General features: G+C 42.1%; 2 protein-coding genes across 2 annotated transcripts; one reads left to right on the top strand and one right to left on the bottom strand.

Annotated features, from left to right (window-relative positions):
* Nucleotides 1-34: 34 nt before the first annotated feature.
* Nucleotides 35-12,521, bottom strand: armc10 (armadillo repeat containing 10). The gene is made up of 6 exons (XM_079810280.1): nt 12,158-12,521; nt 11,792-11,937; nt 11,525-11,659; nt 11,009-11,185; nt 10,863-10,934; nt 35-2,104 (listed from the first exon to the last, which is right to left on the bottom strand). The coding sequence occupies exons 1-6, from the start codon at nt 12,429-12,431 to the stop codon at nt 1,853-1,855; spliced, it is 1,056 nt and encodes a 351-aa protein (XP_079666406.1). The 5' UTR covers nt 12,432-12,521; the 3' UTR covers nt 35-1,852.
* A 1,580-nt stretch (nt 12,522-14,101) lies between these two features.
* fbxl13 (F-box and leucine-rich repeat protein 13) lies at nt 14,102-25,696 on the top strand (the record flags this gene model as incomplete). The annotated part of the gene is given in 22 exon segments (XM_079808772.1): nt 14,102-14,176; nt 14,346-14,449; nt 14,568-14,655; nt 14,766-14,833; nt 16,363-16,517; nt 16,637-16,746; nt 16,823-16,921; nt 17,002-17,097; nt 18,812-18,958; nt 18,962-19,027; nt 19,029-19,085; nt 19,179-19,279; nt 19,371-19,500; nt 20,720-20,818; nt 22,505-22,625; nt 22,709-22,871; nt 23,112-23,231; nt 23,315-23,441; nt 23,528-23,611; nt 23,716-23,850; nt 25,291-25,454; nt 25,618-25,696. Coding segments are annotated over 22 exon segments (2,388 nt in total).

The following is a 25,696-nucleotide window of genomic DNA, read 5'->3' as shown; positions in this document are numbered from 1 at the left end:
AGTGAACCGTCTATAGTCTATATCTATAGTCTTTGACAGCACTTAAAGGGGTGGTTCCGTGGTTTTTTTCTAGGCTTTGTTGTGTTTATGGGGCGCAGTATAACATGTCTTAATACTTCTTTTTTTTTTTAAAACGCCATATTTTTCTTATATTTTACCTTTATTCCACACCGCTGTCTCCACTGTCCTTTGAACGGCTCGTTTGCTTCCTGCTTCTGTGAAGCCCATCCCTCCGAAAAACGCAATGGTCTTAGATTGGTTAGATGGCCAAAAAAAAACTCAGCTCTTCCGTGAGCACTTAACCTCATTAAAAAAAAAAAAACTGCAATGTATACGGTCTCAGTATTTCAGGCACTTGTTGCACTTACTCGACTCTTCATGACCAATCGCTTCGTGTACTCCCAAGTTGTAAGTCGCTTTCGATAAAAGTGTCTGCTAAATGCATAAATGTAGTTTGTAGTTCTGCAACGGCTCTCTCTCTTTCGTAATGACTGCGACGTGGCCTCACTCACTTTGTTGCGTGTTCGCGGGGGCAGTGTTTATGTTAATATCAAGGGTTTATGATGTCACCAACCCGGGAAGAAGCTTGTTGTAGTACAAACCGGCCGTTTTTGTAGGCAATAAACTGCCATAACTTTAAAAGACAATATCTCCGTTTGCATTGAACTTTCAGCGCGGTAACTTTGCAGATACTCTTTATGCTCAAGCAGCAACATTACACACTAACTAAAGTTAAAAAAGTGAAATCGCATGAAACCACCCCTTTAAGCTCCTAAGAACAGACCAGAATTACAGACAAAGAAAGATAAACCTCGTTATACGACATAACAATGGATCGTCATGCTGTATTATGCTATGGTGGGAAATAAATGTAAAAAATAAAATAAAATAAAAAACCCAGACAACACAAATTTGCTTATAATAAGCAGACATGGCAAACCTGGAAGAATTGCTAAGATTAGTGGGAAATGTAGTTCTCAAACTCAGCTGCGATTCAAGAGTGAATAAAAATCATTTCTCTGCATTTAAAACAAATGTGAAGACGGTCTTCAAGAGCACAAATTTAATAAACCCAGGTTACTAAAACTTAAATATTTATTTTAAAGAACTTTCACAAACCTGACATAAAAGCCAGAAAGCATTCCAAAATAATGTCTAAGCAAACATTAACCTGTGAAGCAACCATTGTTTTCATAATTGCCTTACAACATAAAATATTTTAATTAAATATGTTAATCTCATCATCAAGCATCCAAAAAAAAGAAGAAAAAAAAAAAAAATCACAGTATAATTAATGCACAGATTCTATAAAAATAGGGTTCCTGGATCATTACTACCTCAGCATAACCTGAATAACCTTTGTTCAGTGGTAAACTTCACTTGTATTATCCAGCACTGAAGAAAGGCTTTAACAAGGCTTGTTTTCAAGGCTTAACACTTCTAAACACATGCAGAGACGTTTCAAGAGTCCTTTCCACCACTAGTCTGGATATCCAAAGCACTTTGTGTGGTCAGAGAAAATACCTGCAAGCTTGTAAGATGCATTCACTTGGCAAGTAAACGTTTGGCAGTGGAGATGTTCTCAAAGGTTCTCAAAGGAGATTTGTGGTGTTCACAAATGTCTACTATATGAACAAACATCTCTCAAAACACCTGAGGGAATCAATTCTTGTAGACATTTTGAGAGGATACTGATGGCCCACCAAGTGGATCACCTGCTACCAGCAGATATCAACACTGCTCCAGTAAGGAATTAATGCTAGGTTGTTAGTGGTTTCAGTAGGTGAACGAGCTTGTGTCACCTTCTACACAGAAGGGCAGGTATATTTGGTAAGAAGTATTCTGTGAGAGGTTATGTGAGGAGTCTGGCCACCTGCGTCTTCACCTCCTCATCTGGATGGGACAGCAGCAGGGGCAGCTTACGGTGCAGCTGAGAGGAGCGGTCCAGAAGAACACAGTACAGAGAGTCCTGCCTCGTCCTCAGCGCTTCAGCCACCTGTGCGGAGGGTCTCCACGCACGCAGGTTCCCCACAAAAAACAACAGGCGGAGAAGAACAGATGTGCTTGTGCAGCTGTCAATCAACAAAATCAGGGAGGCTGGAGCCTGTAAACAGATGTACAAGTAATTGGGGGAGTGCGAATACATAAAAGCTCTTAACAATAGAAGAACTAAATTACACGATTAATGAAAATAAAACTGAAATTGCAAAAAAAAAAAAAATTTAATTAAATTTAATAAAAAATGTATATATGCGTAGCACAGAGAGAAGCATCTCCTGCCATTTTCCACCAAAACAAAAGTTTAACAATGGTTTAACATTTGAAAATGAAGAAATTAAGACAGCCATAAAATTATTTTTATATTTCTTTATTTTTTATTTCTTATTTTAAAATATTTAAATGAATATTTCTTAAAAATATGAAACTATTTATTATAATAATAGTACAAATTATAATCATAAAAATATGGATGCATGATATATATAGGCCACCATATTGGTATCAGCTGATATATGTTCATTTTCAATGTTATCGATAAAATAATCGGGCTGATATATTAAAGCCGATAAATAATGGATTATTTCCTTGAGCTGACACACTTAAAGGGATAGTTCACCCAAAAATAAAATTAGCCCATGATTTACTCACCCTCAAGTCATCCTAGGTGTATATGACATTCTTTATATTAAAGTTATATTAAAAAAGTCCAGGCTAATCCAAGCATTATAATAGCAGTAATAGTTGCTCTGTTTCATAAAGAAGTCCATAAAGAATGCATCGGTCCGTCAAATAACGCGCTCCAGGCTGTTAATAAGCGAATCGACACGTTTGTGTAAGAAAAATATCCATATTTAAAACTTTATAAAGTAAACTTTCGGCCGACCGCCTTTCGTATTCAATTTATGGAAAAAGTGTTGAAAGTGCCTCTGCCGATCGAAAGACTAATGCGACCAGGTACGCTCGCCATGACGTCACGTACGGTTAGTTCACCCAAAAATAAAAAATTCTGTCATTAATGACTTACCCTCATGTCGTTCGACACCCGTAAGACCTCCGTTCATCTTCGGAACAGAAATGAAGATATTTTAGTTGAAATCTGATGGCTCTGAAAGGCCTCCATTGGCACAATGCACAGTTCACTCTCAAGACCCTTAAAAGGTACTAAAGACGTCGTTACAAAGTCCATCTCACTACAGTGGTTCTAAAATAACTTTATGAATCGGCGAGAATAGTTTTTGTGCGCAAAAAAACGATACTCGGTTACTTAACGTAACCTCGGTTCTCTCTAGAAGAGGGAACGAGTATTGCGTAAGTTCCTTACGCTACGGGAAAGTATTCTTTCTTCGAGATTTCTGAAAAACCCAAAATTATCCTTAATTTTGTAACATTGTCAACGCAGTGCGGCAGCCTGGCAGACCATAGCAGGCTATTCCAGCGTGCTATTGGCTGCTCTGCTGGCAACTGCAGCAGCCTATCGGTGAGCCCGCGTGACGTGGCGACCAATGAGGGCGCTTCGCGCCCACCTGGCTTCATTTGCCTACAGGTGGGGCGTGGCCACGTGTATATAAGCAGGGCTCACGGGCTGCATATTCGGTTTTCTTAGTTCTGAAGCGTAAAAGCCAGCGGGGCGCACGGCAAGGAACGCAATACTCGTTCCCTCTTCTAGAGAGAACCGAGGTTACGTTAAGTAACCGAGTATCGTTCTCTTACGAGAGGTTCTCTCGTATTGCGTAAGTTCCTTACGCTACGGGAACATATTGTCAACGCCGTGCGCGCCTCGCATACAGCATATGTATCCCAGGGAACCGGGGACCATAACACTGCTCGGGCAGGGTGGCCGGTAAAGAAAAAACGGGCCACCACATATACAGACACTTCATTCGAACTGACGGGTGGTTTACGACGGGTGGTTACAACACCCTGTCCCATGAATGAGGGAACGGCACCTGCCGGTCTCCTTCAAATTCACCACACCTTGTCTCATGAATGAGGGAGCGGCAACGCCGGTCGCCTTCAAATTCACAATATCTTGTTATATGAGTGAGGTAACGGCACCGCCGGTCACCTTCAAACTCACAACAGCTCGTCTCGTAAATGAGGGAACGGCACCGCCGGTCTCCTTCAAATTCACATGAGCCTAGTACCGAACTTACTACCAGTATGTGAGCTATGTCTGCGCAGAATCACTGGGCAGAACCAACGGCCCTATTGAACTGATAACACTTTCGCCTGTAAGGCAGGAACTTCCAGATTGTAAAATCTCACGAACGTAGACGGGGAGGCCCAGCCTGCCGCCATACAGATATCGTGGATGGAAATCCCTCTGGCCCAAGCCCACGAAGAGGCCATGCCTCTGGTGGAGTGTGCTCTGACACCTAGCGGGCACTGCAGGTGTTTGGAAGCGTATGCAGTTGCAATCGCGTCCACTATCCACCTGGACAGGGTCTGTTTCGAGGAGGCGAGACCTTTAGTGCGCCCACCAAACGAAACAAATAGCTGCTCAGAACGCCTGAAGGCGGCGGAGCGTGTGACATAAACCCTCAATGCCCTGACAGGGCAGAGGAAATTGCCACCGTCCCCCTCATCGGATGCTGGCAGAGCCGAGAGGGAGATAATCTGCGCCCTGAAGGGAGTGCCGATCGCTTTGGGGACATAACCATGCCTCGGTCTGAGAATGACCTTAGAGTCATTAGGACCGAACTCCATACACGTCGGGCTCACTGAGAGCGCGTGTAGATCCCCCACGCGTTTCACTGAAGCCAGAGCTATCAGAAACGTGGTTTTCAGCGAAAGGAACCTTGGTTCCACAGTCTCGAGCGGTTCAAAGGGATGAGCCTTCAGGGCCTCTAGGACCAAGGCCAGATCCCATATAGGAACCGACGGGGGCCGCGGGGGATTCATCCGTCTGGCTCCTCTGAGGAAACGGACGATGAGCTCGTTCCTTCCTAGCGTGCTACCTAGCGTCGTCTGAGCGAACGCTGCTATAGCCGCCACATACACTTTGAGCGTGGAAGGGGACCTGCCCAATTCCAAAAGCTCTTGGAGGAAGGAGAGCACCCGCTGGACCCCACATTGCTGTGGGTCCAATCCCTTGGAAACACACCACTCAGTGAACACCGACCACTTAGAACTATATAACCGCCTCGTCGAGGGGGCTCTAGAGTGTGAAATCGTGTTCATAACCCCTTCGGGCAGGTCAACGGGTATCCGTTGGTCACCCATACATGCAGAGACCATCGCTCTGGATGGGGATGCCAAACTGAGCCTCCTGCTTGAGAGAGAAGGTCTGCTCTCAGCGGAACTGGCCAGGAGGGTGAGTGCGACAGCTTCACCAGCTCTGGGTACCAAATCTGGTTCTCCCAGCGCGGTGCTATAAGGAGCACCGGACGGCGCGTTTCCCTGATTTTCGCTATGACCTGGGGCAATAGGGAGATCGGCGGGAAAGCATACAGCGGGAGGCTGGGCCAAGTTTGGGACAGCGCATCCTCGCTTTTGGACAGAAACGTCGGGCAGCGGGCGTTCTCTTTTGTTGCAAAGAGGTCGAGCTCCGCTCTGCCGAACAGGCGCCATACCAGCTGGACTGTCTGGGGGTGCAGGGACCATTCTCCTGGGAGAATGAGGCCCCTGGACAGCTTGTCCGGGCCCACATTGAGGTGGCCCGGCACGTGCGCAGCTCTCAACGAGCGCAGCGAGCTGTGTGCCCACACGAGCAGGCGTTCTGTCAGATTGCCCAGACCTCTGGACCTGACACCGCCCTGCCGGTTCACGTAGGACACCACTGTGGTGTTGTCCGACCGGACTAACACATGGTGTCCTCGTATAAGCGGGAGAAACTGCTTGAGCGCGTTCTCTACCGCTATCATCTCCAAACAGTTTATGTGTAGGAGTTTTTCCTCGCTCGACCAAAGGCCCGAGGCTGATCTGCCCTCGAAAACGGCGCCCCAACCCGTGGTGGAGGCGTCCGTCGAGATGACCTTGCGGTGTGAGATGGCTCCCATCGTCACTCCCCTCTGGTACCAGTCGGCTACTAACCAGGGCTCTAGGGCTGACACGCAGCCCTGAGTCACTCTGATCCTGAAGCCACCGGACGCCCAGGCCCTGTGAGGCACTCGGGCGTTTAACCAGCATTGCAGCGGGCGCATGCGCATTAAGCCCAGCTGGAGCACAGCTGCAGCTGAGGCCATACGTCCCAGCATCCTCTGAAACAGCTTGAGAGGTGCGATTTTGCCTGGCCGAAAGTACGCAGCCATGCGCCGAACTTGGCGCGCGCGATGGGGTGACAGGCGGGCTGACATTGCCACAGTGTCCAGATTCAAACCCAGAAATGAGGTTGATTGCGTGGGCACTAATGAGCTCTTGGTCCAATTGACCGTGAGCCCTAGGCTGTCCAGATGGCTGAGCAGCATTGCCCTGTGGGCGAGGAGCTCGGCCTCCGACTGCGCCAGGATGAGCCAATCGTCCAGATAGTTCAATACTCGCATCCCTCGATTTCTCAGAGGAGCGAGGGCCGCGTCCATGCACTTCGTAAATGTACGGGGTGCTAGTGACAGGCCGAACGGAAGGACGGTGTATTGATAAGCCTGGCCGTCGAAGGCGAATCGTAAGAATGGCCTGTGACGCGGCGTTATCTTGATTTGAAAATATGCATCTTTCAAATCTAGGGAGATTAGCCAGTCTCTCGGGCGAATATGCGCGAGGATCTGCTTGGTCGTGAGCATCTTGAACGATCTTTTCATAAGAGCTTTGTTCAGACGCCTCAGATCCAGAATCGGTCTGAGCGACCCATCCCTTTTTGGCACGAGAAAATACCGGCTGTAAAAGCCTGACTCGCTCATAGAGTGGGGAACCGGTTCTATAGCCCCTTTGCACAGCAGCGTGGCTATTTCTGCTCGAAGTAGATGTGCTACTTCCTCGCTCACTCTCGTCTCTGTACGCGCACAGAAGCGCGGAGGGCGGCGAGCGAACTGCAGAGTGTAGCCGTGCTTCACTGTTTTCAGCACCCATTCTGATACACCTGGAATGGCTTCCCACGCTCTCGCGTGCGCCACACGGGATAGAACGGCCTCCGGGCTCGAAACGCCGCGCTTCGCGGGTTTGACGGCCCGTATAGGAGGGGCGGGCGCAGTGCGCGCGCTCTCTGTGCTGTGGGCCAGCCGATCGCTCGCGATGGCTGGCCGCCCTACACACTGCATCTCTGCCGCTTCGAGCGGGGAGTGGCTTGTGTGCGGCCCTACACTCATCGCTCCGGCCACCCTGGGCGGAAAATAAATGGTGTGTGGCGTGGCGCGTGGCGCCTGAGGCATAATGTTCGCGAAAATGTGTGAGCGCGTTTGAGCGGGCACAACTCTTACGCGTGGAACATGACCGGTTAAGAGTGGCTGTGTGACAGCGCGTGTGGTGGTTAGTCGTGGACGCAAACAAGCGGACACGTGACCTAACTCTAGCACTCGAGCGGCCGGTGGCCGCTTTATGTGAGTGGGGGACACAGGGTTTATAGTGCTTGTGTGCAGGGGTGAACACAGAAAAGTGGGCACATTTACTGCATTTGAAACACATACGGCGCGAGCCGTGCGACCAGAAATAATGCAACTTTTGTGATTTCTCTGGTTCGCCGTAAAAACGGCGGTTATTGACAGGCGAGAAGGCGTTTTTGCCGGCTCGTTGGCTGCGTGAAATCCATCTGCAGCAGCCACAGTGGTGGGGGCTGACAGGAAAAAGAGTTTTGACGGTGGTCCGGCCGCGGCGGGACTTAACCGTCGTTTCTCGCCTCTTGCTAGGAGGACTTTGGAGGCTCGGGCTTCAGCGTGATCCTAGGCCGGGGGCCCCGAGGTGGAGGCGGCTTACCACGGCTGGAAGAGCGCGATCTGGGGCGGCCGCTCGGTCTTCTCTGAGACGAAGGGGGCCGCGCTGGGCGCTGCGCGGAGCTCGTTGCTGGCTGGTCACGAGGACGGCGAGCAGCGGAGCTATTGCTAGCGCCGGGGCGTCGAGGCAGGAAAAGGTTCATGGCCTGCGTCGTTTTCTGCACTTCGGAGAAACGGTCGACGATCCCCTTGACCGCTGGTCCGAAAAGCCCAGACGGAGAGAGCGGGGCGTTTAGGAAGGCCGCGCGCTCTGTTTCTCGCATGTCCGCGAGCGTGAGCCAGAGGTGGCGCTCAGCTACCGTGAGGGAGGCCATAGAGCGTCCGAGGGCCTGTGCTGCGGTCTTGGTGGCGCGAAGGGAGAGATCCGTCGCGCTTCGCAAATCCGTGATTAACTCAGCGTCACAGCATTTCTCGTCCATGTCGCGGAGGAGATTAGCTTGGAGGATTTGCAGCACGGCCATAGAGTGCAGAGCGGACGCAGCTTGACCGGAGGCAGCGAAAGCGCGGCCGATCAGCGATGACGTCACTCTGCAGGCCTTAGACGGGAGGGCAGCCTTTGAGCGCCAACCAGAAGGCGGGCAAAGGTGCGCTGCGACCGCCTCTTCCACCGGAGGGATAGCGTTGTAGCCTTTCTCGGCCGCGCCGTCAACTTGTGAGAGCGTCGAAGAAGCCTGAGACGAGACCCTCGCGGAGAATGGCGCATTCCAGGACTTTGCGAGCTCCTCGTGAAGCTCCGGCAAAAAGGGTGCAGTCCTGGAGGTGGGCGCACGGCGGCGACTGTTTAGGAAGCATCCGTCAAGTCGGTTCGGCGCTGCCACCTTGGGCGGGGCCCATTCGAGGCCTAGCTGCTCGACAGCCCGGGTGAGAAGGCGCAAGAGTTCGGCGTCCTCACCCGCTCGAGAGCGTCCGGAGCCCCGGACTGAAGAGGACGCGGAAGACCAGTCCTCGCTGTCGGAAGCCATGATGGAGCAGCTGTCGGCGCGTTCCGCGGCCGCATCCGCCTCATCCCCGGAGGCGGCAACAGAAATGGCGGCCTGGGGTGGGGGCGGGGAAGGCGAGAGTGAAGCGGGCGGGAAAGGTTCCGGCGAGCTTCTCTCTGCGAGCTCCGGAGTCCGCTGCGAGCGGCGCTTCTTCTTGCGCGGCGTGGCAGGGACTGGAGGGATATCATCTTCGAACAGGACGAGTCGAGCCCGCAGGGTCGACATCGTCAGTTCTTCGCACTCTTGGCATCCGCCAGCGTGGAGTGCGGCGGCGGCGTGATCACGGCCCAGGCAGAGAGCGCAGATCACATGGCGGTCCCCGGAGCTGAGCTGCGCGTGACACGAGCCGCAGGTGGAACGAGACATTTGTATCAACGCTCGGCTCTTTTTGTGAAAAGTGTGACGCAGCGGCGACAACACTTTGAGCGTAAAAGGATATGGGGCTGCCGGATAGCAGAGCAGGCACGGAAGGCTGAAGGTGGCGCGATGCTGCCGGCTTCCTCAGGCGCTGTCCTCTGCTTGCTTGTCTGCGCGGTCACGGCGGCGGGTTCCAGATCCAGCGATGCGAAGGGCTTCGCTGAAGAAAAGAAAATCGAATATGCAGCCCGTGAGCCCTGCTTATATACACGTGGCCACGCACCACCTGTAGGCAAATGAAGCCAGGTGGGCGCGAAGCGCCCTCATTGGTCGCCACGTCACGCGGGCTCACCGATAGGCTGCTGCAGTTGCCAGCAGAGCAGCCAATAGCACGCTGGAATAGCCTGCTATGGTCTGCCAGGCTGCCGCACTGCGTTGACAATGTTACAAAATTAAGGATAATTTTGGGTTTTTCAGAAATCTCGAAGAAAGAATACTTTCCCGTAGCGTAAGGAACTTACGCAATACGAGAGAACCTCTCGTAAGAGAACCCTAAATAACGACTTACATAGTGATGACGATTTCAAAACAAGGCATCATGAAGCTTCGAAGCGTTATGAATCCTTATGAAAGCCTTTCGGAGCCATCAGATTTCAACTAAAATATCTTCATTTCTGTTCCGAAGATGAACGGAGGTCTTACGGGTGTCGAACGACATGAGGGTAAGTAATTAATGACAGAATTTTCATTTTTGGGTGAACTAACCCTTTAAAGTTTCCTATTTTAGTTTTGGAAGCCTCCAACAACAGGTTTTCATGCATCAAAGGTCAAAAAACACTTTACTTTTCTCATAATATACATTGCACATCACCATAATGTTCAATGATTCTCAGACGACTTGATGGATGAATCAATCCCTCTAAATCCCTCCTTTCCAAGAGCCTGCTCTGCTCTGATTGGTCAGATGGCCCAGTCTTTTGTGATTGGTCCACCGCATACAGCGTGTATTTCGGAAACAAATGCCCATTACCATAACTGAATTCCAACTCAATCAGGAGGCTTCCTAAAGCTTGGCGATTGTATACAATGTAAAGACAGTAACAATGACGTCGATTTTACACCAATCCAAGCGCGAGTCCAAATCGATGATGAAACATTGGAAGAACTAGTTATTTGCTTACAGGTGCGAGTCTTGAAATGTTTTGTTCATTCAGCAGATTAAAGAAGTTGCTTACATAGCCATATGAACAAACAGCTGATGTCACAACTGCATTTGAACTATAACTACAATAGCGACAGTATCAAAGATGGCGATGTCCATAACACCAGGACGATTTACAGTGCGTTATTAAATAAACACAATGTTTCAGCCCTAGCTGATATATAAATCACAAATCTTTGGTCATATTATGAAGCCCTACAAACAAGCACCGCACACTTTTTTTATTATTACATTTTTGCAGCTCTAAACTAAATCATGGCCACAGACCGGTCTTAAAATAGATATAGGCATAAACAGCAGCCAATGAGACAAACTAGGACACCCAGCAACTGAGGCGATTATTTATAGATTCATCTATTTATAATCATATTGTGTTGCATGAGAAAAATCACTGCACTGGATCCTTCCCATCATATGAAAGCATAAAACACATTTGTTCACCTGAGCTTGCACAATATCGTCCATCAAATCTGGATTGGAGGAAAGATTTACTAGGACCTTCAGGACCTGGATCTGCAGGAACAGATTAAATATTCAATAAATCTGAGTGTGTACACGTATCATTCAACACGTTCCTCCAAAATCACCTGTAGGACTTCATTGCTCACTACGAGTAGCGATAAGAGGAGGGTAATAGAACTCTTCATCAGATGCTGGTGATTATCGGTGACGGACAGATTAGTGAGTAACCGGAGCGCTGCCAGCTGAAGGTCAGAGTTCACGGGGGACATCTCAATCAACTGCATCACTGACGGGATATATATCTGAACAACAGAGATGTGTGGGAGAACATGTTATTTTAGTATTATTTAGATGGCATAGTATTTATTAATATTTTGAATTAGCTTTTATTTTCGATTTAAAAAAAGCTTTTATTTTATAATAAAATTGTATTCCAGTTTTAGTCACTCTGCTATGTGCTTGTGTAATTTTATTAATTTTAAGCTATATATATATTTTTTTTCTCATTTATATTTTATTTTACTTTTATTTTAATTATAGAAAACTATTTTAAGTGATATAAGTTAACAACAACAGCATGTACCAAGATTAAGATCAAACAAAAAAACTGTATAATCAAATCTATACAGTATTTGCAGTACCTTCAGCTGCTCTTGGTTGCGAATATTCATGCTTAAGTTGTTCAGAGTGTTTAGAGTCTGAACTCGAATCTCAGATGAAGGGTCTGAGAGGAAACCTGCTATGATGTGAAGACCTCCAAATTCTCGCAGAAGATCCTAATTAAGAAAAGCAAAAAAAATATTGTAAACATGATACATCAATTGCAAAGTGAGAGCATTTTACTTTTCAGCATGAACCAAGTAAGCCTAATGCACAGTGAGTGTCTAGAAGCCAAACGATTAGATGACCTGGTTTACTGTAAAGGCAGCAGCATTTCCTAAGGTTACAAGAACGTTTATCCTCTCTTCTGAGTTTGGGCTGCTCTGCAGAAGAGACAGGAGCATACTCAGATGTCGAGGCTCCAGGCTGGCAGCAGATTTTGAGTGAATATCACCTTATGAGGGGGGAAAAACAGCAAAGAAAAGGTTTGTATGAAAAAGTCTGTTTATCTTCTGGCTTCTGAACCTGGGCCACCAAAATGAACAAACTCACCATATTTAATCATTGCAATATGTTCGATTAAAGAAACAAAACAAATCTTTAAACGTATATTGAGCTGTCAGTCAGCAAGACATTATTTACTTCATAATAAAAATCATTTAAATGTCACTTACAAGATTCAGTCTCCGCAGACGGACCCAGATTATCACTCTTACCGACTACTTTAAATCCAGATACTTTGGCCATTAAGGTCCCAGGCTGAATGGACGCACTTTTAGCAGACTTTCTCCTGTTTACTCCTCCATCTCCTGCGCGACCAAAGACTAGTTTATAAATGCCATATGAGGCTCCGGCTCCTGCTACAATCCCCAACAGAGCCTTCATGCTGCCGAGCCGGGCTATGACATTGTCATCTCCCATTCTGCGATAGGCGCAGATTTCATACATTAATGTTAACACATGGCTCTTGTCCGACAGGATAAATAAAGAGGCATTCACTTCCTGATCATACTAAACTCGTCACTAACGGTTTCCTCTGCACGTTGCCGCCTATTGCATCAGTGGACCACCAAAACGTTTCGCGGAGTTGGGTTCATGAATGATTTTGTAAAAAATAAGAACCATTTTCGAAATCGATTTATATATATAAATATATATTTGAAGAACTAATAATTTTTTAGTAAAATGTTATAGTTTATTTACATTAATATGTATTTTAAAAGGTGAAGTGAATAACACTTATCTCTTCATCACGGCACCTGTAAGTGTGTGTGTGTGTGTGTGTGTGTGTGTGTGGAGGGGGACGGGGGGGGGGGGCATCAAGTGAACATTTTGTCCTCAAAGTTGATGTGTTGTGTTAGAAGCAGGAAAAATGGGCAAGCTCTTTGTGGGGTGCAGCTCTTTGTGGGGTGTTCCCATGTCTACAGTGATGATCAGTATCAAAAGTGGTCCAATGAAGGAACAGGGTCATAGCCGGCCAAGGCTCATTGATGCACGTGGGGAGCGAAGGCTGGCCTGTTTGGTCCGTTCAAACAGACAAGCTACTGTAGCTCAAATTGCTCAAGAAGTTAATGCTGGTTCTGATAGAAAGGTGTCAGAATACACAGTGCATTGCAGTTTGTTGCATATAGCCGCAGAACAGTCAGGGTGCCCATGCTGACCCCTGTCCACCGCCAAAAGCACCAACAGTGGACACCTGAGCATCAGAACTGGACCACGGAGCAATGGAAGATGGTGGCCTGGTCTGATGAATCACGTTTTCTTTTACATCACGTGGATAGCTGGGTGCATGTGCGTCGCTTACCTGGGGAACACATGGAACCTGGATGCACTATGGGAAGAAGGCAAGCCGGAGGAGGCAGTGTGATGCTTTTTGGCAATGTTCTGTTGGGAAACCTTGGGTCCTGCCATCCATGTGGATGTTACTTTAACACATAGCATCTACCTAAGCATTGTTGCAGACCATGTACACCCTTTCATGGAAACGGTATTCCCTGGTGGCTGTGGCCTCTTTCAGCCGGATAATGCGCCCGCCATAAAGCAAAAATGGTTCAGGAATGGTTTGAGGAGCACAGCAATGAGTTTGAGGTGTTGACTTGGCCTCCAAATTCCCCAGATCACAATCCAATCGAGCATCTGTGGGATGTGTTGAACAAACAAGTCCGATCCATGGAGGCCCCACCTCGCAACTTACAGGACTCAAAGGATCTGCTGCTAACATCTTGGTGCCAGCTACCACAGCACAACTCCAGGGGTCTAGTCGAGTCCATGCCTTGAAGGGTCAGGGCTGTTTTGGCAGCAAAAGGGGGACCAACACAATATTAGGAAAGTGGCCATAATGTTATGCCTGATATTTAGGCATAATTTATTATGACATTTTATTTAAAATTCAACCAAATATTATATAAGTATAATAGTATATACTATTATAAAAATTATAAAAATATAATAGTATTTTTGCTATTAATACTCCAATGATTATTTCATCTGACCAACCACTTGCTCAGGTCACCAAGCAACATGAATGTAAATATTGACAGAAGCTACAGGTGTCTCAGGTTATTGTTGCACTGACTGGAGATCATTAAACTACCTCTTCACCCGACATCGTTTTTATGATGACTTCTTGGCAAGATTCAGATCCAATTTTGAGAGACTACATGATTGAACATTCACTGCCTCAGATTTACAAGGTGATTTAATGATCTAGTTAATCAATGAGCCAGCCATGGGAAACTGAACAGCCTAGTGTAATTGAACACAATCCAATTCATTTATTTCTAACATGCACATGTTACTAATACTATTATATATAAAGGATTATTAATGCTATTTTTATTATTTATTTTGCATTTCAACTAGGCTTTGCTTGCTGGGATATGCGTCTCATGCCCTGAAGATCCTTTGCACTTTATAGAAGAGAAGATCCAATCAATTCTAAAGGATCAGGATTTCGAGATATGCTGGTATGTGGGTTTGTGTATAATTTGTGACATTAGAATGATGTAAAATCAAGTGTATAAGCAGTAGTTTTAATACAGTAAATAAGAGCCCTAAAATGTAAATTGTTTCTGAATTCATTAGGCACACATTTATTGACAAAGACAAACAAATCTCCTCACTGGCAGAAAGCATTGTGTATGGTATTTTTGGAAATTCAGAAGACAGCTTGGTAAATCTCACACTGCATCTTCATATATTCTTTATTCAGAGTGAATAGGGCTGTGCTATCAAACCTCCATCTGCTTAAACTCATTTATTCATTTTTTCTACCTCTCACAGTTTCTGTCACATTCATTGGAGAAAGCTTTCTCGTGTTATCGAACCAACCTGACCAAAATGTGTTTCATGTGAGTGTCAAATCTGTACATAGGCTACTATAAAAGGCCAAGGGCCACAATAGCAAACCTTATTCCAAAAGGGGTTTTTCACAGTGAAAAGAACAATTTTTGGTTCCCTAAATAACTTCCCATTGATCCCTTTTTTTTTCTCAGTGTAAAGAACTGAACTCAGTGTAAGAACTCAGTGTAAAATTCCAAAGAACCCTTTTTCTACTATAAAGAACATTTTGTGTAGTGGAATGTTAAAGGTTCTTCATGGAACCACAATAAAGAACCTTTATTATTAAAGGGGTCAAGGAACTGGCTTTTAAAAAAAAAAATGATACTGTTGTCTGAGGTAAATTTATGATGTTTGCGTGGTTTTCACATTCAAAAACATCATAATGAATAAGTAATAGGCTATTTTATGGCCCTGGTTTTGAGGCTCTCTCAAGAAACGCTTAGTTTTGATGGGCGTGCCGCACTGAAGACTTGGAAGTAAACGCCCACGGCTAGGATTGGATAAGATTTGCATATTTAATGAGCTTCAGCTCTCCTGTGGTCAGTGGGGAAACGGCAACCGGAATGAATCGCCCACAGGGCTCGCAAAATGTCTTTATCAAACAAACACAATGATTCATCTCTCATCCACCCGCGATTGATTGAAATGTTATTTTTTATTAACGTTACTTGGCCCACCCGATCAATGAATATAACCGCAAACCGTACACACACGCGCGCCCTTCAAATATCAAGTCAAGAGAGTGAACAACTCACATCAAGAAAGGAATGTTATTTCACTATTTAACATTTTGGCTTTGCGAGCACTGGCCCACAAACACGTCTGAGTCTGATCCCGAATCGCAATGAACCACAACACCACAAATAAAGGATTCTTCAGCCTTTGACAACATATTAAGAGGTATGTTCAGTTAGACATGTACACATAATCAATACTATCTGTAACAATGCAATACTATCACATTCATTGCTTCATTCATTCATGTAATCTCATCCTATCTGCAAATCCAGTCTCTTGTTTACAAACGAATCCGTGGTGAAATGAAGGAACATACGCGCAATGTCTTCACCACGTGAGCTGGATATTCATTAAAAAAAAAGCTCATCCATGCATTCATAATATTGGAATAAGTATGAAGCTTGTGTGGTATGTTCTGCTTAGAAATTCGATGCGGTTTAGCTCTATGTAGGCCTATGTCATGTTAGTGGCACATGATGGTGGGCAGGGCTACAGAATCCGGCGTTGTTCTTTTTCTGTTGAGGCGGTGCTTCACCACACGATGACGTCAAGGTGTGGCATATTCTGAAATCGATCGTTTGCTGGGCCTGGTGTCTATAAAAGCTTTTCTTTCACTAACAAGGAAGTTTTCAGCTCTGAAACTTACAGGATATTCTTATATAACTATGACCTTTTATATATATATATATATATATCAAAAAGCAAAAGGGAAAGTTGATTTCTCAATTCAAGACCCCTTTAAGAGTGTACAAAAACACTGGGCCTGTATGTCAAGCTTAATGTCTGACTTCTGTTAAAGGGGTTGGAAGAGTTATATTTCGAAGAAAAAAATGAAAGCTGCCAGGCTCCTAGAAAGAATGGAAGAGGCTAAGCTCTATCACACACAGAAGAGGATAAAACTGGCTTTCATCAAGTGGACAGCTTGGGTTTGCTTTCGCAAACACAGGCAGAATGGTACTATTAGCCTATATATCAGATTACATGGAATTCAAAGTTGGAATATTTAGGAAATCTAAGTTAAACACCATTTTGTTCTCTATTAATAACATGAAGGCATTATCTATGTTATCCAGATGCTGTGAGGAAACTACAGAAAGCACAAGAGTCTGTTCACTGCAGAAACATCATTACGACTTGGCGTCAGGTTGTGCATGACGCTAAAAGAACAAAGGAATATTTTAAGGTAGTTTTTCAAATTAAAATGTGTGTGAAACACAAATGCATTTACTTGATAAGATGTTTACATATTATGTGTTCAGAGGCTAGAGAGAGAGATACAAGAAAGTCTGAACTCAGAGATACCTCAGGGCAATGGACAGGACAGACTGTCACTGCTGCCTAACAAGCTGTCTCTTAAGGTATCACTTAACCTCTATGACGTTACCATTTTATTACTGGCTTCAAGTCAACTGTGGTTTTAATCAACAATTTGGTGCAGATCTTCCAAAGTCTAGGTGTGCGTGACCTCCTGAAATGCGCTCAGGTGTGTCAATCTTGGAAAGCGATCACTCAAATCAGCTCACTGTGGACTGAGGTCAGTGAAAAAGAAGTACACTTCAGTAGCCTATCTTAGGCCTACATTTTACATCAATATGTTTTAATCTTTTGTAATGAAGGACACATATTTTGATGTGTTGACTAACATACTAAAGCACATGTAAAATACCTGATTATACATTTAACTGTAGCGTAGCATATTATACAATATTAGCCTACATTTAAATTTGTTCTATTTTAAATGTACTAAATTCCAACTTCCTCATTACAAATATGTAATTAGATATATTTAAACATACATGACACAATTTTAAATGAATAAAAAAATACATTATATTTAGAATATAGTATATTTTAGTTTACCATACATGCTCGTCAGTACATTCGGCTGTACACTAACCATTATATTTCAAAGTAATTATGAATTTAACTACATAAAGTCAAGATGTACTTAAATTCGACTTAAAGGTAGGCTACGTATATTTTTTGTTCAAAATGAACTACATTTAATAATGAGTCAAAAAGTGTTTTTGTCTTATTCACTATAGTAGTATTTATATTTCAGATCTGAGGGAAGATAAATTGCGTATACATACGTCACTCCAGTGGGTGTCTGTCTTATCCATAAATAGAGAACATTTGCTCTGACACGTTTATGGTGTACGTGACAGTTTAGTTGTCACAACGAGTTAGAAAGGTTGACATTGAGCATGCAAAAATCTCGACCCTCTGATAGTGATGGGGGAAACCGAAACGAAGCTTTTCAAGGCTTCGAATCAAATCAATTGCTTCGCAAAATGATTCATTGTTTCAAAGCGTTCGAAATGCCACACGCTGGTGACCCCTACTGGACAGAACAATGTATTTCCAACAAAACTCATTCCAAACAACACCTTTTACAAACCCATTGCAAATGTTTTATTGAAAGTAAAATATATCCGATGCAATTAACAAAAGATCCGTAAAGGTTTCTAAGCTTCATGAAGCAGTGTTTCGAAATCACCCATCACTACCTCCGGGGAAGAATCACCCGTTTTAAAAAACACCGAACAGAGGAAAGTCTGCTGTCAAAAAAAGGACGTGACAGAGCTCGTTATAAAACAGGAATCAACATTAGCTTGGAGATAGTGAGAACTGAGGGATTGGAAATGTTGTAAAAGCGACGTGGAGATGGCGTTTTTTAACTCAATAGGTGAGTACGGTATATTTTATTGAACAGATTGCCATATAGCTCTCTAAAATAGTTAATTGTAAAACATTATCGATTGCGAAGAACCATTTCACTATGGGTTGTTGTAGCACAGTGCTGGAATTTATTTTCAAGTACCGCATCTATTAATGGTTTTAGCTACAGTAACATCTTCAGCTAGTCAGCTTGAGATCATTTACATCTAAACTGGTTATCTATTACGCCTATATCTTTTATGAGAAGTAATCTCTCTCTTTTTTAGTTGTGAGAGAGAACCATATTCATCCACACAGAGACGAAGCACAACCAAAAACAATGTTCTTCCTCAAAATTCATGCAGTTTTGTCTTTTAATCGATAGAGGGATAAAAGTTACATAGTGTTTACATAGTATACATTTTAAACAACATTCAATTAAGTGTCTGGAAACATTACATTCAGTTTTCAGTATATTCTTGTAGAGCATATTATTTCTGTAATAACTACTTTTTACAAGTATGCTAAAGTGCACTTCTTTTTCACAAGGGTATTTAGACAGTCAAATCTGAGATGTGTTTTCACAGATTGATTTCTCCTCTGAGGGCAGCTGGATCTCAGATCAGACTGTGGAGAGAATACTGCGGGCACATCGTGTCTATGTGATCTCAGTAAATCTGTGCAGTTGCACAATGGTGCAGGAGTCGAGCTTCAGACGCATCAGTAAATTTGCTTGAATTTACTTTAAAAAAATGACCTACATTTTCAGTTTGATCAATGATATGACAAGGACCTTGCATGTGTTTTATTTTCAAAGGTCAATGCCAAAATCTTCAAGAACTTAATCTGAGTGAATGCCATGTTAATGCAAGTATAATACAAACACACTGCGTTTATGGGTTTTGCTGCTTTTTTCAATCTAACACCTGTTTTGTTTGGAAACAATTTTGACAGGATGAAAATATCAAGATGATTTTAGAGGGATGTCACTCTCTCCTCTATCTTAACCTGGCTTTAACTCATATTACTAATGCCACTTTAAGAGTCCTCTCAAGGTACAAACGTCTTACATGTTTCTCAGTACAAAAGCATAATGACAGAAATAACTGTATTTTCATGGTTCTGGTACTGGCTGTTGTTTAAAAGATGCTGTCTGACGCTGCGGTCTCTGAATCTGGCACACTGCATGGGTTTCTCTGATAAAGGCCTGCAGTATCTGACCACAGGGAAAGGCTGTCACAGACTCAGTCATCTAGACCTCTCCGGTTGTTCTCAGGTTAGAGTTATGTGTATGCAAACTAGTAATATTAGCTAATATTTACAGGCGGTTCACAGAGAAAGCTTTCTTGCGTTCCACTGCACTGCTTTTTTAAGTCTTTTTCTTCCTGTGTAAACATGTTCTAGATAGACTTCTTTAATCATTGTGCAATTTTTCATTGCTTTTTTCAACATAAATCCTGTTCAACTTTTGACCTGCAGTGCCGCACGCTTATCAAATGTCAGTTTCAAAACAGCAAGCATGTTTATAGTAGTAACTGTATCTTTTTACTATTAGTATTATTATAAAAAAGCAATAAACAAAATATTCTAAAAATGTTATAATAGGCCTACATGAAATTCTAAAATGAACTAAAGCGTGTTATAAGTATTACATTATTATCAAGCAATTCATTTTTTTGAGTTTTTAAAGAATTCAAATATACTGTACATTACATCTTTCTTGAAAATATAAAGAAAATTTACCTTTATGAATATAAAAGGTGCAGTATGTAAGGTATAGTAATAAAATAATAAATGTAATTGGTCTATTTATTTTTTTATTATTGGCAATAAAGAAGTTTTGGGATAAATTCATTTTACAAAATTAGAAAAGTAAACCCAAAACACTCCAATTCCAAAAAAGTTGGTAACTGTTTCTTCAAAGTGATGACAAATGGAGGTATTGGGTGAAATACTGTCATTAAACATTTTTTTTTTAGTTTACTGGTTAACAATTATGAATCATTTAAAAAGAAACTTCAACAACTTTGTCAGACAGAATAATTCTCTTTTTTTTTGTCTAAGAAGCCAGAATTCTTTCCATTCAACTGTATCATTTGTCGGCTATTTCTTTTATATTTATTATTTCCGTCAAAGTATGTCTCATAGAAGGGTTATTTTTTAACTATTCCTTCCCTTAGCGCATACCAGCATTGATGTGGCATGTTACTGTCCTGACTTAATCCACAATAATAGACAGAATTCTGTTTTAGGTATTACAATTGTATTTTTATTAGTGATTTATTCATGATATTTATGTTGTACCCATAGACTGTAAAAAAAAATAGGTTGTACCTCAAAGAATACTATGGTACATGTCCAAATAAACAGTGTTTCCATTGTACTTCTGTGTCCAAGTAGTAGCTATGGTACTTTTTGCTGCTCACAGGAATAAATAAAATCAAATTAATTGCATTATATAAATGTTAGAAAATAAAACAAATTCTGCTCTACAGATATCTGTGGATGGATTTACATATGTCGCTGAGGCTTGCAGTTCACTTCAACAGATTGTGTTAGACGACCTCCCCACCATCACTGACGCCTGTGTGCAGGTATAGTATTTGTTATATGTACATAAAATATGACACTGTCTATTTTACTGTAAAAAGTAATACGTTATATCTACTCAATAAAATTGTGGCAACAAATTACCAGCAATATAATTAATTAAATTCAATAAATAAGAATTGAGTTAGAATTAATCAAATTATTTCCTTAAAAGTTAACCAAATAAAATGAGTAAAATTGAAGTAAAATATAAACAGAAATATAACAAAGATGAATTAATAACTCTTTATTTTTTATTGCCAACATTGAAGACAGCTGATGATAACAAGCAGAATCACTGAAGGAAAGAGAAACAAAAGAACTACAACTCACTTCAGCCACAGCCTTAGATGAAATCAACTGAATAGAGGGGATTTAGATGTTGATGTTTTATTGAAAATATTTGGTCACCATTATGGTGATCAGTGTTTCGTTTAGTTCACGGGTTTAGTTCGGCTGTTCGATTCTTGGCTTTTTATGTCAGTTTGTGGTTTAAGGCTGAAGTGAGTTGTAGTTCTTTTGTTTCTCTTTCCTTCAGTGATTCTGCTTGTTTTCATCAGGTGTCTTCCATATTGGCAAAAAAAATAAAAAGTTCTTAATTCATCTTTGACATCGGTCTATTATTCAGATAATTTTGCTTACATTTTAACCCTCAAGCCACCCTCGCATAACAGCCCTTAATCCCTTCTTCGTGGACACATTTGGGCACGAAGGTCACAACATTTAAATAAATGTTATATCACCATCTTTGATAAAATTTATTATATTGTATTGTATTAATTTATTTATTTACCTCTAAAAATATGCTTATTTTTATGTTATATTTCATATTTCTTTAACTTCAGTAAAAAATACATATCAGCAAGTCCAGAGAGCCAAAACCTAAAAATGTGGTGACTTTGGTGACATCTGGTGACCTATGATGGTATTAATTATTTTTTTAAAGCTACAATATCAATAGCCACAGATGGCAATAGAACTCAATGGCTGCATATGGGCTAAACTCAGTAAAACAATATTTTAAATACTTTTTAAAAAATTGCCCAGTTTTTGGCTAATTTAATTAATTTGTTTATGTATGTGTGAGTGACTGTTTTATTTCACAAAAATAACAAAATAAAACTCACTCTGTTATAGGCTCATTCAATGGCTTTCAATGCAATGCTTTTGTGGATGTGTGTGTTTGTGTGTGTGAGTGTTTGCCACATTGAGAATGTTGTATAGGCTCACTCCTTCATTTGTGTGTATGTATGATCGGCATTGTGTTGGTTTTATTGATTTTTATTGGACAAATAAAAAAAAATATGCTCGGAATTACAGTTTTTCCATTCATTCCTATGGGTGCCCATTTTTGTCCACGAAGAAGGGATTAAGGACTTTTTTTTTCAAGCACTTAACATTGTAGAATCGAGTCAAAAAAAAGTTTGTGTGTTCAGGTTGCAAACTTAGGAAAAGTAGCCAAGTCTTGTACCGCTCAGATTAAATAAAGTATTTAAAAAAAAAAAAAACGAAATGATTTTGCCCTCATTTGTCCAAAAGATGGCTTTAGGGTTAAATGGTTGGAATTAATTTGATTAATTTTAACTCAATTCTTATTGGTTGAATTTAATTAATTATATTACTTGTAATTTGTTACCAATTTCATTGAGTCGATATAGCGTATGGTTATTGTTGTTTTTCTTTGTTACAAGGTCTTAGCGTCTAAATGTCGTGCGCTGACTGTGATTTCCCTATTGGACTCACCGTTTCTCTCTGATGTGGCATTCAAAATAATCGCAGAAGTGATCAGCCTCACCAAGATTCAAATAGAAGGTTTGTATTTGTGCGCTCAAATAATGTGGCATGGCTAGAAAGGCTAAATAAGCAAAACAGAAACTGTGTGTTCTGCATTTCAGGTAATGAGCGAATGACGGACAGCAGCTTGAAGGCCCTGTGCCGGAGCTCTCTGAAACTCAGCGAGGTCCACGTGTCCGACTGTCCTCGCATGACTGACGCCAGCTTGAAGTCTTTAGGGAGTCTGACAAAACTGTGCAGCCTAAATATATCAGGCTGTATCAAGTGAGAGAAGCCATTGCACCAACGTGAATAGAAAAATGCAAACACAGTGTCTTTGTGAGAACTTTTTTGGGGGGTTTGAGATAACAAAAAAGGGGTAAAAAACATCTGAAATTATTAATAAACAGAAATATATATGCGAATTTAACCTTTTACATTTGCTCCCCCAATCTTGAATATTTGGCTACATTCTATAAAATTGCATTCAATTTACAGTATGTTGTGTGTTTTTACCCGATCCAGGGTGACTGATATGGGAATCCATTACATCACTGAAGGACCATCTGTTGTTGAACTGCGAGAGCTTGATCTTTCCTACTGCCCAAAAGTTACTGACCTGTCCCTGAAGAGAATAACTCAGAGGTGAAAACAGTTACAGTACACACTCTTTTTACATAAAATTCTTCTTATACAGAGACTGTATGAATGTAAAAATGTATTTCCAGATGTAGCAATCTGACCCAGCTGGCCGTGTGTTTCTGTGAGAACCTGACAGATAACGGCTTTGAGTGTCTGGACAAATGTGCTTCTCTGGTCTCTCTGGACATCACTGGCTGCAAAATACATGACAAAGTACACTTAGCATATTGTTTATTGCACATAATACTTTTACAGCTCCAGTCAAAACTGTTATTATATTAAAGATGTGTCTTTCACAGGGACTGGCAGTTCTGGGGGCCAACCACAGTCTGAGAAAACTGACCGCAACCGAGTGCGTTTTCATTACAGATAAAGGAATAAAGGTTTGGCTTGCCTTTTTATCCCTCCATTGTGCATACATTTATTACTTGCCATGTATTTGCGGTTTTTGGAAAAGTTGATGTGACATAATTTTGTCTCTGTGCAGATTTTTTGCCAACAATGTCATCGTCTGGAGCTTTTGGATGTGTGTCACTGTGTGTGTCTGTCTGATCGTGCGATCAAAGCCATTTCCTTCTTCTGCAGGACCATTGCCACAGTCAGAATAGCTGGATGCCCTAAAGTAATTCTTTAAATCAGTAATCTTAAAAAAATAAAAAGTATGCACAAAGTAACTAGCTGGGTTGTTAGTCAGGAAACAATTAACTGTCGAACAAAAGGTGTGTCCCAATTTGTATACGTATGCACTATTCTATGCCGTTTTGTAGTATAAATTGTGCGATTAGTGTGTTCACACTGAAAATTCCAAGTAGGAAAAGTACACTTCAAATCCTGGATAATGGCTGCATCCTAAATCGCATACTTCCCTACTATTTAGTAGGCGAAAAACAGTATGTGACAAGAGTATGTCCAAGTTCACAGTACTCATAAAAGAGGCAAAAATGACCCGGATGACCTACTACTTCCGGCGAGATTCTGAAGTGTGCATATGGTGGACACTTAACTATCCCATGAGGCCACGGGAGAGGATTTGTGAATGGCAGTGAAGCGACACAACTGACGCTGGTGGGTCACATGACAGTGACAGCATGGCAAAATGTAGTTTGACTGGAATACATTCATACTACATACATCTATACTATACAGAATGTACTTTTTTAGCAGTGCCAAAGTAATTGCTTATTCAAAGTAAGTGATAAGAGTATGCGATTTTGGACGCAGCCGAAGTGTGGAATGCTGGACACTTCATGCACTGTCTTTAGCTTTAATTACGTAGAAGAGGGGGAGGAGCTATCAGACGCTGATGTTATAGACCTTATAGAATTCATACTTCATACACTACATGGATGAGTACATAGTGCACAAGTAAATAGTGTATAAGTGCATAGTGCGTCATTTGGGATGCAACTGAACGGTTTTGACCAAATTACAGAATAATTCAACTAAATACAGTGAGATTCAAAATAAAATTTATATCAGACTATAAAATATGTTAAAAGTATTAAATGTAAATTTTAGGATTAGACATATTTTAAAGTCATTCATCAAATAATCAATGCTTGAAACTTTTTACTCAAATTATTATGCTAAATATTTTGTGCAATAAAAAATGCATTCATTTAGTACAAGCTTTTCAATATTTTACATGCCATGGACCCTCAAATATGATCATCCTTGTATTAGGGGCACTTATTCTAAAATTTAAAAGGAAGCTAGATATTAAAATTAACTAGATTATAAATATTAAACATTATAAATATGTATAAAATAAATGTGAAAATAATAATGTTACATTATTCTTTTTTCCTACTCACTAGTACTGTACTGTTAAATGTATTATCCTATTTAAAATGTATATTATTTTTATTTAAATAATTTTTCTTATATATTTTAACCAAATGTATTTTATTTATTTATTTTACATTTGTGTACACGTTTTTCTCTAAACTGGACCCGGACCCCAGTTTGAAAACCCCTGAATTAGAAAGCGCAAAAAAGTATTTACAGTATTCGAACAAGGTAAATATCACATACTAGCTGAAACTATATTTTGCTACACCAGATGACAGATACAGCAGTGAAGTATCTAACAAGAGCTGGTCACTTCCTGAGGGAGCTGGACGTGAGTGGCTGTCCTCTCCTGACCGACCGCACTCCTTCTTTCCTCTTGTGCAGCTGTATGCAGCTGCGCTCCATCAGCATGCTCTACTGCAAGAACATCTCCAGGTATGATTCAATGTGCCATTTCCCTTCCCTTCCATGACAGAAGCTCAAATACAGTGCATATTGATGGACAGATAGGAAATATTGAAGATTTAGTTTCATATAAGCAGAGATAGTCCTATGTTATTGATTTATATAGTGTTGATTTGTACCTTTCTCATCTCAGACAGGCCGCCCTGAAGCTACAGCGCCGCGTCCAACACTGGAAACACAGTAACGATGACGCCCCCTACAGTCTGGATTAA

This window comes from Gobio gobio (assembly GCF_949357685.1).
Source record: "Gobio gobio genome assembly, chromosome: 25".
NCBI lineage: Eukaryota > Metazoa > Chordata > Actinopteri > Cypriniformes > Gobionidae > Gobio > Gobio gobio.
Note: the sequence above shows the minus strand (reverse complement) of the source record. Positions and strands in the feature narration are given on the sequence as shown.

What these genes read in the sequence shown, in the direction of transcription:
- armc10 (XM_079810280.1), bottom strand. Translation starts at nt 12,431, where the DNA reads ATGTATGAAATCTGCGCCTATCGCAGAATGGGAGATGACAATGTCATA. An exon ending in TGAGCAATGAAGTCCTACAG is followed by an intron (nt 10,935 to 11,008) that starts GTGATTTTGGAG and finishes CTGTTCCTGCAG; the next exon opens with ATCCAGGTCCTGAAGGTCCT. An exon ending in ACGATATTGTGCAAGCTCAG is followed by an intron (nt 2,105 to 10,862) that starts GTGAACAAATGT and finishes ATCTGTTTACAG; the next exon opens with GCTCCAGCCTCCCTGATTTT.